The 19,296-nt window shown below is 37.7% G+C and overlaps 1 protein-coding gene across 19 annotated transcripts in view; it reads right to left on the bottom strand.

Moving 5' to 3' along the window:
- The window catches only part of npas3 (neuronal PAS domain protein 3), an 835,855-nt gene that overhangs the window by 437,710 nt on the left and 378,849 nt on the right, over positions 1–19,296 (bottom strand). For all 19 annotated transcript variants that reach the window (XM_062967540.1, XM_062967559.1, XM_062967568.1 and 16 more), the window contains one exon: positions 13,908–13,990. In XM_062967540.1, the coding sequence (XP_062823610.1) occupies positions 13,908–13,990 (83 nt within the window). The remainder of the gene's footprint in view (positions 1–13,907; positions 13,991–19,296) is intronic.

The following is a 19,296-nucleotide window of genomic DNA, read 5'->3' as shown; positions in this document are numbered from 1 at the left end:
ACATTAAAGGAATCTCACTGTAATATGGAGATTAAATGGTAGCTCAAGCAGACCATAACTGCTGAAACAACAAAGTATACATGGAATGAAAGTCACAGCAATATTAAATAGCAGACAAATGATGGTAGTGAAGGCTTCCACCACCACAATGCCCTTCAATTGCCCTCCTGGGGAACCAAACACTTGCAAGCAAGTAAACAAACAAATGTGTAGCAACATTTGCTGCCAAATAAACAATATCAGGGAAAGAGGGCATCATCAACAAACACTGTCAAAATCTATTTATAAGAGAATCTCAAAATGAACCGACTAGTAACATTTGCTATCCACATGATCAAAAAAGTTTTGCAGAGTATGAATAAGCAAACAATATTTAAAAACAGCAATCTTGCTCCCTCCAGATCAATGCAAATAAATTAATTCTTAAGCGAGGAATGGATCAAGGGATCAGGCATTTTAATCATCCTGACCTTGGCTTTGCAATCTTTATTCAACATATAATACTTTTTGAGAGAAACAATCCACGTTTTTTTTTTTGTTATCTGTGCTTTAAAGTCATTTTACATGAGCTGAAAATACAGCTAGAGCCCCAAATCACAGCTGAATGAAGTCTCCATTAAACACCGTTTTGTTGATGTAGCAGGGGATAAAACAATCCCTCTTCAACCTCTACAAGCTGCAGAAAGTCCCCTATTTCTCTTAATGACCTATTCCTAGTGTCTCATTCAACACAGCCCACTGGCTATGGAAATGACAACACTCAGCAGGTGACAACAAAATGGTCAACAAACAGTCCCGAGATATGTCATTTTCTCCAAATACTTTCCCAAGAAATGAAATGACACACTATGGTATTCAGTATCCTGCTCAGATCAAATATTTCTTTATTAAACGAAACTACATGTGCCATAGCTGCTGTATAAAATGCAGGTTTAAGTGTGCTGTTTCAAGCTTCAATTGCAAAACAATTTGATACTTGCTTCTTTAGGGGGAAAAGAAAACTACAGACCTCACTTAATACATCTGTCCTAGGGAGTGACCATGAGTATTCTGTTCTTGTATCTTTAAGAAAACCTTTGTAATGAAAGCATTTTTTTCAGATAGTAAATCTAGTCAAGTTCTTTTAAAACATATATGTATAAATTCTTCATCACACACTGATGGAGGAACAAGAGAAATAAAATATGAGATAATGAAGTTGATGAATATCATATTCTTGGGATAGAAACAATATTTAAAAATACAGTATGACTTCCTTATCCACAGATTCAATATCTACAGTTATACTTATCCAACCTACAAAAAAGTATCTCTATCTCCCTAGACTTTTTTAGGTCCTCCGTTATGATTCTATGGTTTGCTTCTGGACCAAATATAGTGAAAATACTGTGGTTGCCTATTATCCATGGTTTTGGGTATCCATGGGGGTGCCTTGAAACGTATCCCTTGTAGATGATATGTGTTTGGGGGTGGTCGGGGGGAGGGGGAGGTATATTGTATTTGAAAAATGATTAATAATGTGTTTCTCAGATGTTGGGAAATCTTGACAGGAATGATCTTTGCCAATTTTCCACATAGTTATTTTCTTTCCAAAACTGACAGAAAACTGCATTTTCAGCAAAGAAAACAATATCTCTCTCTCTCTCCAAACAAATGATGTGTGATTTTCACAAAGTAAGCTGTGGACTGTGATTACTGTTTGAAAACCACATAGTTTTTGAAGACTTTCTTGCAGGAAGAAGTAAATCAGTGCAATTACTTCTTGCTTCCTTTGAGAATGATTTTAGTGAAGATGTTACTTTTCTATCATATTATAATTCAGATTAGGAAAGAGTGTGTCATCTGAATAAGAAGAAAGAATGACTACCTCCCAGGACAGTCATCTGTCACACTCCCAGGAATACCCCATGGGATGCCATTGCTTGATCATGCTGTAATGCTGGGGCACTTGCAGTTAGATTTTCAAAGAAACTTACAAATAATAAATAATAGCACAGGAGCGGTAACACAGGGATATACACAGCATTTCTTCTGAAAATGATTTTAATCCCACTGTTCTCTCACAAGTGGGATTCAAGTCAGCAAAATCTAAAGTGATCTGACAGTGGTTCAGATTCCACAAGGCCAAGTAATTAGAAGCTAAGATTGATTACCCTGTTTCCCTAAAATAAGACATAACCATAAAATAAACCATACCAGGATTTCTAAGCATTTGCTCAATATAATCTATACCCCAAAAATAAGACATATTGATTGACATGGCTATGCAGTGTACAAGGTTGGCTCCCCCGTCAAGTCCTGGTTGTTTTGTGTGTGCTGCAAGCTGAGGCATAGAGGGAGACATAGAAAGTGAAAGTAAGTCTCAGTGAAGTCAGGATCAGGACACTCTGCTTTAGGTATTGTGTGTCCCTCAGGGTGAAAAAGTAAAACTGTTAGGTCCCAGCCAGGGCACCAAGGCCTGCAGTGTTTCGGGACCTGCACTTTGACACAGATAATGATGAGGAATTTACTGACATTGCACCCTCCACAGAGGGGCCTTTACAGCTGCAGGTGCCTGAAGATGTTGACACTGGAGATTTGTTAATTGGAGAGGATTCTTCTAGTCCTCCCTTGCAGATAGAGCCAGATGTGGAAGAAATGCCTAGGAACGGGGGTTTTAATCGTAGAGATTTTGTGACTAGAGAAAGAAGTGCAAAACAGGAAATCCGCCGCAGCCAGAGACTGGCAAATAGATGGGATAATGGGTAGTGTTCCCTTGGGAAAATTTTGGGAGTTTGTACTCCCCAAATTCTGAACAGCTCAGAATCTGTTAAAAGTGTTTTGTTCGGTAGATTTCCTTGCGGTGTCAACGTTGCTTTTTAGAGAGAGGTTTCTCCGTTTCTAGCTCCTGTTTCCAAGCCAAGTTTTTCAGTTCCAGTCGGGCCGTGCTGTGCTATGACGCTCGAGTAGACCTTGACTTTACTTTGGATGTTATTCCTTGTTCCTGTTTCAAGTTTGCCTCAGCTTTAACAACTTTGCTGCCTTGATTGCTATGAAGCATTGCCAGTGGATAGAATTCTGTTTTCTGCCAGCCTTGTTTCCCTTTTTAACTGCATGGACTTTGATTTCTTGGGAGAGTTATCGAGTTCTCATTGTGGATTATAATATCGGACCTTTTCCTTCACACAATTGAAACCGTCATTGACTTTCTGAAAAGAAATATGCCTTACTCAGACTCTACACCTAATTTCTTTTGGATTTATAATTTTTTAATAAAGAAATAGTATGTTATATTGGCTCTTGTCTGGTTTTTGAGTGCTCACGCTGTCTTGGGGTGCAACAAAAACTGTGGCTGCTGTTTTACTCAGCACTGTGGGTCTCTCTCCCCCAGCACCAACTAGCAACAGTCTGTGGGTCTCTCCCACCCCCCAGAATCACCAGTAAAGCTGTTGCTCCCCAGCACTGACCAGCAACAATCTGTGGGTCTCTCTCACCACACACAAGCACCAGGGAATAGGGGAAAAGCTTCAGCAAGCAGTCTGCTACTGATCTCAGAGAGATCATCCCATAAATGCAGATTGTTATACCATACTTGGAGCCCTGGTGGCGAAGTGCGTTAAAGCACTGAGCTGGAGACCGAAAAGTCCCAGGTTCAAACCCCGGGAGCGGTGGGAGCGGCCGCTGTTGCTCCAGCTCCTGCCAACCTAGCAGTTCGAAAACATGCCAATGTGAGTAGATCAATAGGTACCACTCCAGCGGGAAGGTAACGGTGCTCCATGCAGTCATGCCGGCCACATGACCTTGGGAGATGTCTACAGACAACGCCGGCTCTTCGGCTTAGAAATGGAGATGAGCACCAACCCCCAGAGTCAGACATGACTGGACTTAACGTCAGGGGAAACCTTTACCTTTATACCATACTTAATAAAAAAATAAGACATCCCCTGAAAATAAGCCATAGTGTATTTTCTTGAGGAAAAATAAATATAAGATAGTGTCTTATTTTTGAGGAAACATGGTAGTTATGCCTCATGAGCAATAATGCTGTTGTTCAATGACATAAATTGGTCTTATAATCTACACATCATGCAGTCACATTTTTCATTAGCCTTTCAGGCCCAAATCCTGCTATGGAGGACATGGGATCCAAAAAGATTATTCAGCTTCTCCTAGTTCTGAATATTAGTAAATAATAATAATAATAATAATAATAATAATAATAATAATAATAGTAGTAGTAGTAATAATGTATTTATATACCACCCTATCTGCTCAAGGGACTCAAAGCGATTTCCAACATTAAAAAACATACAGTCAGTTAAAATACAGCATTTTAAAACATTAGACACAATAACAGATGTGCATAACAAACAATCAAGAAAAAACATAATCCACCATTTAAAACCTAATAACAGAACTCCATCAATGAGTCCAAATACAGTGGCCAAGATTTAGTGTTGGAATGACCAACTATAAAGTGCTAATTGTGCCAGGTATTCCAATACCGGGTGGGCAAGGGTGGATAAAAAGCTAAACAAGGGCATAGCTGAAGGGTCTAAGGGTTCTATTCAAAAATTTGCTTAAACCACCAGGTTTTCAGCTCTTAACGGAATGAGAATAAAGTGGAGGCTTGCCTAATCTCTCTAGGGAGGGCATTCCAGAGCCGGGGAGCCACCACCAAGAAGGCCCTCTCCCCCGTCCCCACCAACTGTGCCTGAGAAAGTGTATATTGTTAGAGTACCTTTCTCAACCTAATATCTCTACATTGTTATCCCCATTTTGTAGCCTAGATTGAAAGAGCAGTAAGCAACAAAATTTACTGCAACTAGAAGGATTAATTAAACCTTACTGTAGCTAGGAGAGCTCTGTGGGGGGGGGGGGGGAATATCATACAGCAACCTTGTTGCTTGGGCATTGTCCTAAGATACATCAAGTACCTAGCGGCACAGAGACATTTCATATTCCAGTCCATACCCCAAATGTTTGTTTATTTAAATGCTCAAAACTTTTTAATTTTATTACATTAAGTAAGCATCAAGTTATTACGTCTATGCTAACAGCCATTCTTTCTTTTCCTCAACTTGCATAAAATCTATTGAGGAGGGCAAGAGGAAGAAGAAGATGAATAAAAATATCCAAGCCCAGGGAGTGGGTAATATGTCCAAGATGACTTGAAGCAATGACAACAGGAATTTTACAGACAATGCCTGATTGGGTAGCAGGAAGAATGAGATCAGACCATGAGAACAGATCTCTTATATAGCTCTCCCTAAGTTGCACCTCAAATGTTATGAGGCTTCAAGGTGAGACATGTACAAGATTGTATTAGTTCTCTCCACGTGTGGCTTGGCTTCAGTCTATAGGGGGCATATATTAGAGTGTTTTGATTGATGTTGATTGATCTAGTGGCTACCTGGTTAGGCAATGGCATGCAGTGGAAGCTGCGGTTGATGACCGAAATATTTTAATACCTAGGATCTCTTGAACCAAAGAACTGATTTTAGGGGTTGGGCTCTACTCCAGAATTCTTATTCTTACAGTTATACACTATGGAATATACAATCATCTCTCCACATTTGCAGTTTTGACTTTTGTGGAGTTGATTATTCTTGGACTTGATTAAAATCATTCCCTTTAGGAATCTCTAGGGACCTCATCACTAGAGCATAGATCCACTTTAAATCATGTTTCTACATCTTGCAGAATTATGGGGCTTGTAGTTTTGGGGAGGGGCCTTTAAACTGCTCAGCCAGGCAGGTCCTGGGCCCCACAAAACTACAAAACCCAGAATTCTGCAGGAGACAGAAACCAGATTTAAAATGGATCCATTCTCTAGTGTGATGAGATTGTAGGTCTCAACTTTTTCTTTTCATGCTGAAGAACTAGACAACACCTCTTCAAGTCTTTCAATGCAATTCCATAGTCAGTTTCCAGTGGAAATTGACCACAGACCTGTGCTAGAAGGACCTAGAAATTTCTAGAAAGCTGTTCCTTCAGGTTAAAAAATTGTAGCAATTTCTTTATTCATGGGTTTTCTTTACTTTCACGGGGGATTTGCACCCCTTACCCCAGCTAATGTGGAGAGCTGGCTAATACCAAATTCTACCTTCCAAGATTCCATGAGACAATTACATAGCAGTCAAAATGGAATAAATCATTATGTGTAGTGTGAATGGACCCAGGCTCATGACTGATATGTGGAACCCCTGTACTCGGAAGCAACACAACTGGACAAGCTGAACAGCAAGTTCAAAATAAATTGATTTGGTGGAAAAACAGCTTTTAAAAAGGATTTTGTTCTAGCAGGTGCACTTTCTTTTCATTACTTTTTTCTGTAGGAACCAGGGCTAATAACAGTTTCCTCAATTTCTTCATTCTTTTTGCTACTACTACTACTACTACTACTACTACTACTACATTTTTTTGGGTGATTAAGGGTGCATCTGCATTGTAGAACTAATGCAGTTTGATATCATTTTAATTGTATTAACAACTCCCATGATTCTATTGCATTGAACCCAGGCAGTCAAAGTGATGTCAAACTGCATTAGTTCTACACTTTAGATGCAATGTAAAATGCACCCACATTGCTGCATCTGTTCACTATTTAATATGGCAAATAATGAAGTGGAAATAAAATGAGATAGCTACTGAAGATGGATTTGAGTCCTCTCAAATCAATGTCAAGTCTCACATTCTTTGCTAATACTGGATTAGATTTCATTTTATACAATAAACTATTCAATGTAATGTACCATATTTACTAGAATCAATTTTTAAAACCCCGAACCAAAAAAAGTATTTGCTGGCTAATGTAAGGCACAGCAACAAAAAGTGCAATCTTTGTAACTTGTTCCAAAAAGGTCTGCATTACAGTTGTTGTGCGCTTAGAATTCCTTCCTTAAAATTAAAAAGTATTATGACCAAATCTTCCAACAATGGAAAGTAACAGCAGAGAATCAGGTAACCCTTAATGGGAAGATGAAAAGGAAGGGAAGACATGGGGAAATTGGAAGGAAGATGGAAGGAAAAGAAAAAAGGAGGACAAGAAGTTAGAAAAGAGAAGATTGGAGGATAGAATGAAGGTAAGAAAAGATGAAGGGAAAAAAGGAAAGGAGGAAAGGAGGAAGGAAGGAAATGATGGGAAGAAAGAAAAGGAAGGAAGAGAGAAAGGGGGAAGGAAGGGAAAGAAGAAAGGAAGAAAAGAGGAAGAAATAAAAGGAGGAAAAGAAAAAAGGAGGATGAGAAGGAAAGAAAGCAGTAAGAGAAAGCAAGGGAAGAGAGGGGAAGGGTGGAAGGGAGAGAGAAAGAAAGGAGGGAAGAAAGAAAAGAAAAGAAAAGGAGGAAAAGGTGGAAAGGACAAAAAGAAAGTATACAAGAGCCTTCCCTTCCTTCCCTCTCCACAGCAGTAACCAAAGAGCCTCCCTCTTTCCCTTATTCCCTCCCAGACCCCTATCATAAGATCCTGGGGATATTGAAAGGTTGGCCCCTACCATAGGATCCTGGGGAGACTATGGTGATGCTAAGAGAAGAGGGCAGTTAAAAGGGCAGCCATGCCCTCCACATTGGGGCCAGGGACTTGACTGGAAGCAGACCCTTGTCTGAAAGGTGCAGAGGTGGGATGCCTTGGGTGAGATGGGGCCTGACTTGAGGGCCTTTGGGGCATCCTTCCCCCGGCTCTGCTTTTCAGGTGAGTAATTTCTCTTTTTCCCTCCCTTCTTTTGCTTCCCGAGGGGTCTTTTTCCTTTCATCCTCATCTGTGAAGGCGACATGTGCATTCCTACTGGAGGACTCCATTCCCCCTCAGCCCCTGGACCTTCCTTCTCTGCAGCCGGAGGGAAGCTTGGCAAGAAAACAGCCTCCCTCTTTCCCTCCTTCTTTCCCTTCCTGAACCCTGGATGGGCTCCCTTTGTGCTGCTCCTCCTTTTGTCTGTGTTGCCGGCTGCACCTCCCTTCTCTTTCTGTGAGACACGAAGGTGAAGGAGGAGGTCGAGATGGGAGGAGGCTTTGTGGTTTGCGGAGGGGCACTTCCCCTGCCCCTCCTCCTTTTTCTCCTCCTCCTCCTTGCCTTTCCTTCTTTCTTTCCTGCCTCTGCTTCTGTTTTGGGAGCTTCTCCACCAAGAGATTGAAGGAGGAAGGGAGGAAAGGAAAGGGTTGATTTGTGTACAGCCGGAGGAGGGGAAGGTGGGCAGGCAAATAGGCAGGTTCTTCTCCTCTCCCCGTTCTCTCTTTCTTTCCTTTCAACTCACTCTCTCTCTCTCTCTCTCTCTCTTTGTGTCCTTCTTCTTTCCTTCTCCTCTCTTTGTTCCATCCCCACATCCTTCTCCTTTTCAGATCCTAGAAGTAGCAGCTGATGGCGAAAAGAGAGCCAGGCCAAAAGATGGCAGCCCCGGGAGTGGAAGAGGAGGAGGCGAAGGTGACTTGGGGCAGGCAGGGAGGCCACTGCATGCTCCTCCACCTGCACTTCACCGTATTATGTGAATATAATGCACACTCCAAGTTTGGCATGCTCATTTAGCCAAAAAAAGGCAAGCCTTATATTCACGTATATACAGTACATATTGTTTGACATCCATACTTTCAAATAAGTAACTTTATTTTTGAGCTCCCTAACCATCTCAGCACTCTTGTTCTTAGCAACAAGCATTCTAAAATATTATAGACAAATGAGCCATATCAACATGCCCAATGTCTTAGAAGTCTTTTAAAGAAGACTGTGCTTTTACGATATCTTTATATTATTATTATTATTATTATTATTATTATTATTATTATTGTATCAATAATAATAATAATAGCTTTTACCATTACTGTATTTTAAATGGCAATACTGTAAACAAACATCACCTCTAGATTGTTTTACAGTATGAAATTTTAAGGTATGCCTTTTAGTTTAAGAAATTTGAAAAGCAACTTGTTTAAATATGCAGAATTATCTTGAGCTGTTCATACGTGAACTTAAAAGCCGTGCAACACAGGAAAATTAAGTAATTATGCCTCCAAGTTATTTACTGCAATTAAGCTCATTTATCATATGCAAATTAGTGCAAACTGGTCTCATTAGTTACTAAATTACTCAATATGAGCTGAACAATGTAGCACTCCAGTTTGTAATGAAAAATCCCTGTAGAGGCAAGCAGGATCAATTAAGCTAATTTGCATATGCAAATATATTATCTAACTTTTACTTTCCCCTATATTTAATCCTACATTTTTGGTCATTCTTGATTATATTAAAAGTGGGGTCAACCATTATCTTTTTATATCTTAGTCTTTTCATAGCTGCAAAAAAGTAGGGAGGGGAGAGAGATACTATACAGGTTTCCCATTTCCATATAGATAATCATGTCAAGTTGCACATACATTATCCAATAATGACTTGAAAAGCCTATCTTTCCTACACATGCTGGAGGAAAATACAGAGCATCATCAACTTTTCTTTTCTAACAGTAGTTTGTGGAAATTCCAAACAAAAGTAAAGATATACTGTCTGAATAAAAATCATCCATATATGAATGAAACCTGAAGTGTATGCTGCTAATTAACTGGTCTTTTCTTGAAATAAGCCATCCCTACTGTGACGACAACCATGCACTTCAACTGTACAAAATATGCAAGGTCATTTTCTCATTGTAACATTCTTGAATCATTTGCTTCCACTCAAAGCCAACTGGTAGTCTTTTTGACTATCTTGCAAATGTTTATTATGGCTGATCCAAATCCATCAGTTTCACCTATAGCAAATCCACTGAAACTTTCTTACCTACGATTCCTCTTAATTTCAGTGGGTTCACTCTAGACCACCTGAATATTGAAGTTATCACCATGATACCGCTGTCCTAGAGATTCTAAATGTAAAATACTGAAAAAATATCAATTTCCTCCTATTTTTTAACAAATTGCATTTTCCAGGTGAATGCCAATAAATTCAGCATACTGCCATAATGAGAGAATGTAACAACCTCTGATTTATGTGTGTGCGTGTGCAAATGTGTAGCTATCTATCTCTATATAACTTCTTACACAATATAAATTCAATCCAGTGTGATACACTTGGAGGAACTGCTGTGGGATATAACATACCTCTGGTTTCTCTTCTACATGATGTGAAAACACACACATACCCATGTACACATAAGACCATTGTAGAGAATGGGATGCCAGTGGTTGTTTATATTTTCAGTTTTAGCCTGTCCTTTCTACTTTGTTTCCATTTCTTTCCTTCTATTCTGTTGCATGATGTGAATGAGCTAAAGAAGGGGGTTGTATGAGGAATCTGAAGATGTTCAAAACCTGTCTATCTATCCTATCCCCATCTGACATGCACTTGTGCCAAAGGGAAAGGGAGAAATGTGTTCTCTTCTATTGCGTTATACTCCTTTGGGACTCCTCTAGACCACTTTATAGTAAACAATAAAATACTAACTATAATCATGTTCTTAATTTCTGCCCCTTAATATTCCATGAACAAACTCACATATGGTCAATGTTGAAGAATACTTAAGCTTCCAAACACATTATATAATGAAATTTTTAATAAAAAGAAGTGTATAACACTTCCATTAAATAAACAGAAGTGTATACACATAAGCTACAGATCACCTACACCACACTCAACTTATGGGTTGGTAGAGGTTTCTATACAGAAAATGCAACCGTTGATGGAAGCCTTCATTCAACTCTTTTGCACTGGACATAGGTATCTCCAAGATAAAAGGTAAAATATAATTTTAATTTCCTAGATAAACACAGAAAGGGGGGAAACCTCAAACTGTTGTTGTTGCTGCTGCTGCTGCTGCTGCTTATTAATGCTCGAATCAAAAATTGGAACGAGGGGATTCTCCTATTCTACACTCATTTGGGTTCTCCTATTCTAATTTCTGTACTTGACTTTTCAGTATTTGTAATTATTTAGGTTTTTTTTTAAAGTTTTCCTTTCTCTGTATAATTATTTTAGTATTAACTTTAAATCAGAAGTTTTCCATAAATGGACAGTGATAGCCCTGAATGCACAATGGACAAATTGAAAGAATATCTCACCTTTATACAAAAATGTCCTTATTTAATTCCACATGAAAAAAAGGATACAACTTGAAAAATGATCAGATATTTGTTAATTAAGCCATGGACATCCAGTGTCTGGAAGAAATTTTAAAATTTGGAACAAATAAAGACATTTTAATATAACGTCAGATTAGAATATTGAATCTGAAGCCAAGATTTAAGTTTCAGTAGTGATAATACTATAATGCATCTTCACAAGATCAATTCCTCTTAAAGTGTCCCTATTTTTATGGGGGATTTTTTGGTCATTTTAATAATGTCCTTGTACATTACAATAGCTTTATGCTTACAGAACCTACTGTATATGCTTATGTATAAGGTAACCTCATGTATAAATCAAGGGCAGACAAAATTATGGAGTTTGATATGACCATGGATATGTTGACTCATTCTACAGGAAGAGGGAAGTGGGAAACCACCTCAGGGGAAAGTACCACTGCCAAGCATTCAAAAATGCCTTTTGCCACCTTACTATGAGAACAGTATGGCACTAACGCTTACTTTAAAAAGCAACCACCCTCTTTTCTGATTAGAGTGGATAAAGGTGAGGGCTTGGCCTGTGCTAGGAGAACCTCAACTCTCATGGTACTCCTTTGGGAAGCACCAAAATGCTACTGGCACTGCCATTTTCCTGCCTAGGCATTCAAAGATGTCAGAAGTCACAACATGATTGAGAGGGTATATGGGCCAGCACTTATTTAAAGGCTCTTACAGAACATAATAAACTCACCACTATACTCAGAGAAGGGGTGGTTCGTTTTTGTGTAAGAGTTAAAATGAAGTATTTACAATGATCCACTGATAAGATGACCCAGGATTGGGTTAACATTCCAGATTTGCAATTTCACTTCTGTGGATTTGATTATTTGCTGATTTGATTAAAATGTTCTTTCTGTGTTCTCTAGTGCAACTCCATGATCAATGGCTATTGTTCTCTCAGGTCAAAGAAGCGAGTTTTTTTTAAAAAAAATTGTGGTTTTTCCACTTTTGTGGGATTCTGTATGTAACCTCAATCCCAGAAAATGTGGAATACTGATTATTTTCACTTGCCAATTTTTAAGAGACTTGTTCCTCAAAAGTCCACATCAACAAAATATAAAGGAATATCAAAATACTGTTGTACCCTTTTCAGGTGCATGAATAAGATCAAGATAAATGAAAGATATTTCACAAATAGGACTCAGGCTAATTGCCTTCAGATCTATTTCAATCAGCACCTCATGTATCTTTATGATGGCACAACAATGAAAGGAATCCAAGCCATTTCAAATCATTCGTAGGTTACATTGATTTGACAACAGAGTTAAAGCAAATTATTAAATCTCTTCTGTTGAAACCAAGGGGACTTAAAGATACTGTCGTTCAAATCATACCCAACAGTTAATATATTTTCATAGCAAATATAACAAATCACATAAGAAGATTTTCTGAAAGCTACAGCTTATTGAGGTAACTCAACAAAACTCCTGTCTTATACATAAAACACAACACAGAGTTTTTATTTATTTCAATCATTATGTAATATGTTATTATTATCATTCACTTGTCATTCACTTAAGTACATGCACATTAAAGTTGAACCAATGTCATAAAAAAACCTTCATTCATTATTTATTTCAATCATTATGTAATATGTTATTATTATCATTCACTTGTCATTCACTTAAGTACATGCACATTAAAGTTGAACCAATGTCATAAAAAAACCTTCATTCATTCTTTCAGCATTTTCACTACCTAATCATTTTAGCAATCATGAGTAGTTCTAGATTTTTTCAGCATTTTCACTAATTTTCTATACTGCAGCTTTAAAATACAAACACATTCCTTATTGTTTGATATACTTCTGTATGACTTAGTGTGAGAACTACCGTAGCCTCACCCAAGCTTTGTGGTTCCCATTCCTCTCTCTCCCACTGTAACTCCAAGAAAACATTTAGAAGGTTCTGCTATCTCTTTTGATTAACCATGGCATTTTTGATTGACCATGCCATACATACAAACACACAGCTGTATGTTTTCGCTGATACATTTCAAACAAATCCAAGATGAACCTGACTTTAGGTTTGGGGGATAAACTAAAACACATCAAATCTAAAATAGAATAGAATAGTGACCTTCTTGATTGTTAGTTGTCTTTATTTTTAATATATTATTTAAAAAAATAGATTAAACAAGAATACATTTCTGATAAATAATTATTTTCAATAAGATATAATTTTTTCTACATTATGACCACCCTGACCTATTGCTTTCAACTGGGTTCAGTTGTGGAATCTTTGTCAAAACAAGGCAAAAGCACATGCATCACACATTAACATGTGTCAAAATAATGTATTTGGCACATACTATTGAATGAAATTTTGGGGAACACAACATCAATTATTCAGTAAGATCTAAAAAAAACATGCTCTCTTCTAAAGGAAGATATAATACCATTTTTAATGTGAATGTTGAAACAGTAGTAAAGGACTGAAAAGGAAGCTGAACAACTAAAACAGGAGGGGAGAAACAAAAGCCTAAATGTGAGCAAGACAAAAATAAAACTTATTTTCACGAAATAGTGATTTATACTTGTACAAACACACACATCATTTGGGGAGCCAACAGCTACTTCACAGTGCAATACAACTAAGTTGTGTGAGATCTAAATTATTACAGCACAAATAATACTTGCCCTCCCTCTCTCACAAACATTCTTTCAATCATGGCTTTCTAAAAAGGAAAAAAAAAACATGAATTCGTAAAACCCTCATCATGTAAGTAGTGATCAAAACACATGATATCCAAATAACTAAAAGGAATCTTAGAGCTTGAAAGTGAATATGTTCAACTGTTTCATTTTGTAAAGCCATTGTTTTTACCTGTAAAATGTGACTTCCCAAATGAGACTCAAATACTTCAGTGGCAAGTGCACTGGGGCTTCTCCTGCGCTGGGCACCTATAACTGAATAAAAAAGCAATTATGTTGCAATCTCTGCACATTCAGTCACAACACATGCCTGATCTGAAACCAGTATATTGCAAATAACAATTAAATAATATTTAGTTTTCAAATGGTAGTCTTGAATTTGAAAACTAAATATTAACCAAAACTTGGAGAATATTCATAGAGTTACAAGTATCTCTACACTTTTGCCTCCAATGCAACAAAGAGAATGAAAAGTCTGTGGATGCCTCTGTATTTACGTCTAGGATTCTGTCACAGTACTCAGTTATATTACTATGATTCCAATTAAACTGCTAGTAAATCCTGGAATTTGCATTTGGTGATACTTGAGAGATCTCTTGCTGGGAACATTAAATACCCCTCCTCCCTAAATTGTAAATTACAAAATTTCATAGGATAGAACCACAGTGTTAAAGTGGATCCATACTGTTACATTTACATAGTGTGAACACCCTCCTGGGCCGCCTGACTTAATCAAGTTGATATAACAGAATTGGAATCTGAGGTGGAGATGCTACATGTGAGGAAGTCTATCTCAAGTCTTGGGAGAGGATCTCTTGCAAAAGTTCTTGGCTCCCGCAAGATTTGAGATCTCATGGGCAACTGGAACTGTCATGAGAGGTTACTCTTTAGGTTACCTATAGAGCTGAGAGCATGAAAAGTAGACTCCAGTCATGTTTTTAAGACTGAGCCAGAGAATGCTGTTTTATGTAGTTTAATTGGTTTTTATTATGTATTTCAATATATCCTGGGTTTAATTCTATTTTAATGTTTATATGCATTCAGTTTTCATTTACATTTACATATTGTATGGTCTTTAGCATTAGCCATTTTAGGTCTCTTTGGGAGAGAAGAAGTGGGATATAAATACTACTACTACTACTACTAATAATAATAATAATAATAATAATAATAATAATAATAATAATAATGCTTGCAACAGGTAGACACCAGACTGATGCCATTTTGCTGCATACCGAATGCAATCAGATCACTATGTGTCTGGTACCCGCTGTGGGGAAAAGAAGATTATAACCACACTCAAAATCAACCAATGCCAGAACAGCATAATGGTACCAGGCAGGGATCTATCTCTTTGGGATTACTCTTCCTAGTCTCAGATAACTGAGGGAGTAACACTTAAACATGATTTCAGGCCTTTCTGTTTTACTGGGGAATGAAAAGTGACAGCTGCAATCCCAGCAGACAGGCTCACCAGCCATTGGTAGGTAAGCACTACTCAAGTAGAACTGAGGTTCATTGCAGCATCTACATGCATAGAAACCATCTCATGCTCCTGAATTTTCCAGCACCAATAAGATCAATGGTCTCAGGAAAGAAGTGGAAAGCGGTTGGAAAGCGGTCAAAGGTACAGTTGCAAGGCATTGTGCTCACCAAGAATATGTAGGATCTGACCCCAAGGGTACTTAAATTGGAACACAGAAACTTTATAAATGTGGACTTCCTCAGGAATGAAGGTTTGCACACTTTGACTTGCCCTTCCTTTGGCAGTGAACACAAATAACAGTGGGAGCATGGGAGCTCAAGGTATGCACCTTCACATCTGACATAAACTGTAATGTCTCAGTGAATTTCTCTAATCTCTAATAAAATACCTCACCACCACATATCCCCCCACCTGTAAAGTTTCTTAATTAATCTAGCAATATACAACTCCCTGAAAGTGTTCAGCATACAATTAGCAGACTCAAACATTAAGGTCCATAAAGTATGTGATAGTTATTGTGCATAGGAGCTTTGAGGTACCATTCTGATTATCAATCAATTCCCTGGAAAAGAAATTTTAGAGCAATGATTTGTAAGTGCGCTCTATGATATCACACGTCAAATCTGATCCCTGCACACAAAGACTTATGACACCTCCTGACAGGAGACAAGGGATATTGGTTTAGAAGTATAACATTACGGATGTTACATGTAATTTCTTTGCAGGAAACATTGCACTGTTTATACTGAACAACAAATTTACTGCCGGAGTAAAGTAATACCCAGCAAAATTAGAGCTGGCGAATGCTCGAAAAGCAATACTTTGTGTCATCTTCATCGGCTCTTAGGAAGGAAATCAAGGTCATATAAAAAACAATCTCAAAGCACATTTCCTGATACGTTTGCACTTTATACAGCAGTATTTATCAAAATAATACATATGGTAAGAAAAATAGCTTTTTGGGTTGGGAGATAGATGTCAGAATTTTTTTGTTTCACTTAGAGGCTGGATGAAAGTGATGTCATAATAGGACACATTTTCAAAGTAATGTCTTATTTTGTGTTTTTGATCTGTCAAGGTGATTTTCACTCCAGTGATCTGAAATCATTTAGCTCTTCACTGCCTCCATTGCTCATTTTGGCCAAAGATAAAATGAAATTTGGCAATTTTGAAAAAAGTTGTGTTTTTTTTGGGAGGGAGAAGTGTAACAGAATTTCAAAGCATATTAATTTCGATCAAGTAGAGTTGCTAGCAACTGAAAAACAAACACCCTTCTTTTCCTATTCAAGACCTTTGGCTATTAACACAATCCCACCAAAGGAAGCAGAAAGAAATACATCCTTTCTTCTCTTGGTTTGTTAAGAAAAGCTCCCAACCTTCCATTTCAGTTGCCAGTGGAAACTGCATGTTTACTTAGGAAAGCTTTTACTTTTCAGATACAGCAGTATCCTGGAAATCGGACAAGGATATTAATATCAAGTCAGAACACTGTTATGTAGCATCAGCCTATTCCAGCTTGTAAAGCAAAGAGTTCTAAATCTGTTGTCTTGATTCCCCCACTCCCTTCTGATCCCTAAGGTTCGTGTTTATGACATTTGTAACATCTGCTACAAATGCTGAAGTAAGTCAGGCACCACCTTATTACTTCCAACCTAATGCTCCATTCATCCATACGGCTTTTATATGTCAGAAGTATCTCTACAACTACTGGATCTACATGAAGCAGGCTGCAAGATGTGTCTTTCTGAGACTCACTGTCCATAAAGAATGTCATCGTTTTTAAACCCTTGTAACCCCATTCCTTTTTTGTAACAATTTGTCACCCATCCTCTCCAAAATATGCTACAGATGTGATTACATTTCTAGCAAACATTGTTATAGAGCTTCAGTGTACAGTACAATTCATGTGACTTTATTTTTATTTATGCATCACTGAGAAACTTTACAAACTTGTGAAAATTATAATGTCAGCATTTTCTCATTGTAGTTAGCAATTTCTCATTTTAAAATTTATTTTAAAACTTACAGACTTTCATCCCCCAAGGTATACAATCATACTAAAAACGGAATCAAAATGTTGTTGAGTTTAAGAAGTTGCATGGGGAACAGAATTCACATAACAGGTACAAGGGAAACACAGAATTGAACCACAAAGTTATGGAAAATAAATAAAATATGGAAACTTCACAGCAGGAAAGTAAAGCAGGTTCAAACAAAAATTAAATCAGGTTGTAGGTAATCTGGAAAGGGGTAAAGTAATAGAAAGCATGATAATGTGGCTATTGGCTTGACACCAAGCAGATTGTACTAAATGGCTTTGATGGTGGATGAAATAAAGATGTCAAATTTCAACCAATACCCCTAACCTTTCCTTGTCATAAATTATAACAACTTTGCTCTCCCAACATGCTTTTTGATAAGCCATAAAGGTGGTTATTTCAGCTGTTTTTTCATGTCCATTATAACTCTTGGCTTTGTTTTTGTTATGGTATATAAGAGTGCCTTCTGTTTGCCAAGAAAACAATCAAGCAACCCTTGATTGGAAACCATACAAATGGCCCATTACAGCGCAGCTGCCCTATATGCTTTACTATGCAAGATACGTAGTAAATATCCTGTATGCTTCCATCATATTCAACAGGCAGCAAGACTCTTGCAGTGTTGTCTTTGCAGTCAGTATTGAATTGCAGGATGAATAGGTGACACTGGATATCCTGATTGTCCACATCCTAGTAGATTACATTGCACTACCATTGAAAGGTTTTATCCAGTGTTTACAGGTACATGGTTTAAACATTGTTTTGACTTGCCATATTGCTTTCTTTCTTTCTTTAATTTATATCTCACCTTGCTCCTGGGGTGGTTATAGACAATTTTAATTTAATACAGCACCCTGATATTTTTGACATTGGGTAAAATATTATTTATTTATTTATTATTTACTGTATACCCTGCGTTTCTCTACCCTGCAGGGGACTCAAGGCGGCTTACATAGAGGCAATTATTCAATGCCTTAACACATATACAATTTAAAAATTTAAATTAGATCAAAATCAGGCATATTAAACATTTAAAAACATTACATTACAAAAAAAAACCCATGTCATCCATAGTCATGGTCCAAGTCTTTCCATAGTCATTCCATATATTCCAAAGTTGTCATTGCACTGCCCTATTCACTAAAAGCCTGATCCCACAGACATGTTTTTACCTTTCTTCTAAAGGCTAGGAGGGAGGGGGCTGATCTAATGTCACTGGCCAGGGAGTTCCATAGCTGAGAGGCCACCACTGAGAAGGCACTGTCTCTCATTCCCACCAGTTGCGCCTGCGAAGGAGACAGGACCCAGAGCAGGACCTCCTCAGATGATCTTAATCCCTGAGATAGTTCATAGGAAGAGGTTCAGACAGTCAGCTGTGCCAGAACCGTTTATATACATTTTAAAATAAAAAATAAATACCGTTTACTTTGCATTCCTAGCTTTTATATAATCACAGAATAAGTAGAATCCAGAATGCTCTCTAGAAGAATATGGACAGCAAGACAGAGTTATAAATTAACCAAACCCTTCCTATTTGCATGTACACACTCATTCATTTATGCACAAGAAAGATGTTCTATGCTAGAACAGCAGCAGCATCATAGTAACAATAACAAAAATAACAATATGGAGAGAAGTGCATCTGTTGTAACTGAACAACAAGCGATGGAAAATGTTTGCAAGATACTTTTGCCTACTGCTCAACGTTTGCAAAAAAGAATTGACATGAATAAGACTAATTTGGTATTACATAAGCAGGTATCAAATGGGAATTCAACTTTATTATGAGTCATAAAACTCATTTACATTGCATATAAAACCCCCACAGCTTTTAAATATAAATTATTACATCTTTACCCCCTCATCAACAGAGAGAAGAGATTCATGGCATTCACAATCTTGGGTAGTTTGGAAAGAAGCATGAAGACGTCTCTGATCTTCTGCTATCCTGGCTACGAAAAGGTGTTAATGGATGAAGGTTTTAAGCAAGGGTGGCCAGAGGTTCTGACTTCATAGGAGCAGTCAATTCAGTCTGC

The sequence above is a fragment of the Anolis carolinensis genome, chromosome 1 (genome assembly GCF_035594765.1).
Source record: "Anolis carolinensis isolate JA03-04 chromosome 1, rAnoCar3.1.pri, whole genome shotgun sequence".
Classification (NCBI taxonomy): domain Eukaryota; kingdom Metazoa; phylum Chordata; class Lepidosauria; order Squamata; family Dactyloidae; genus Anolis; species Anolis carolinensis.
This window is presented reverse-complemented; position numbering and strand designations above follow the sequence as displayed.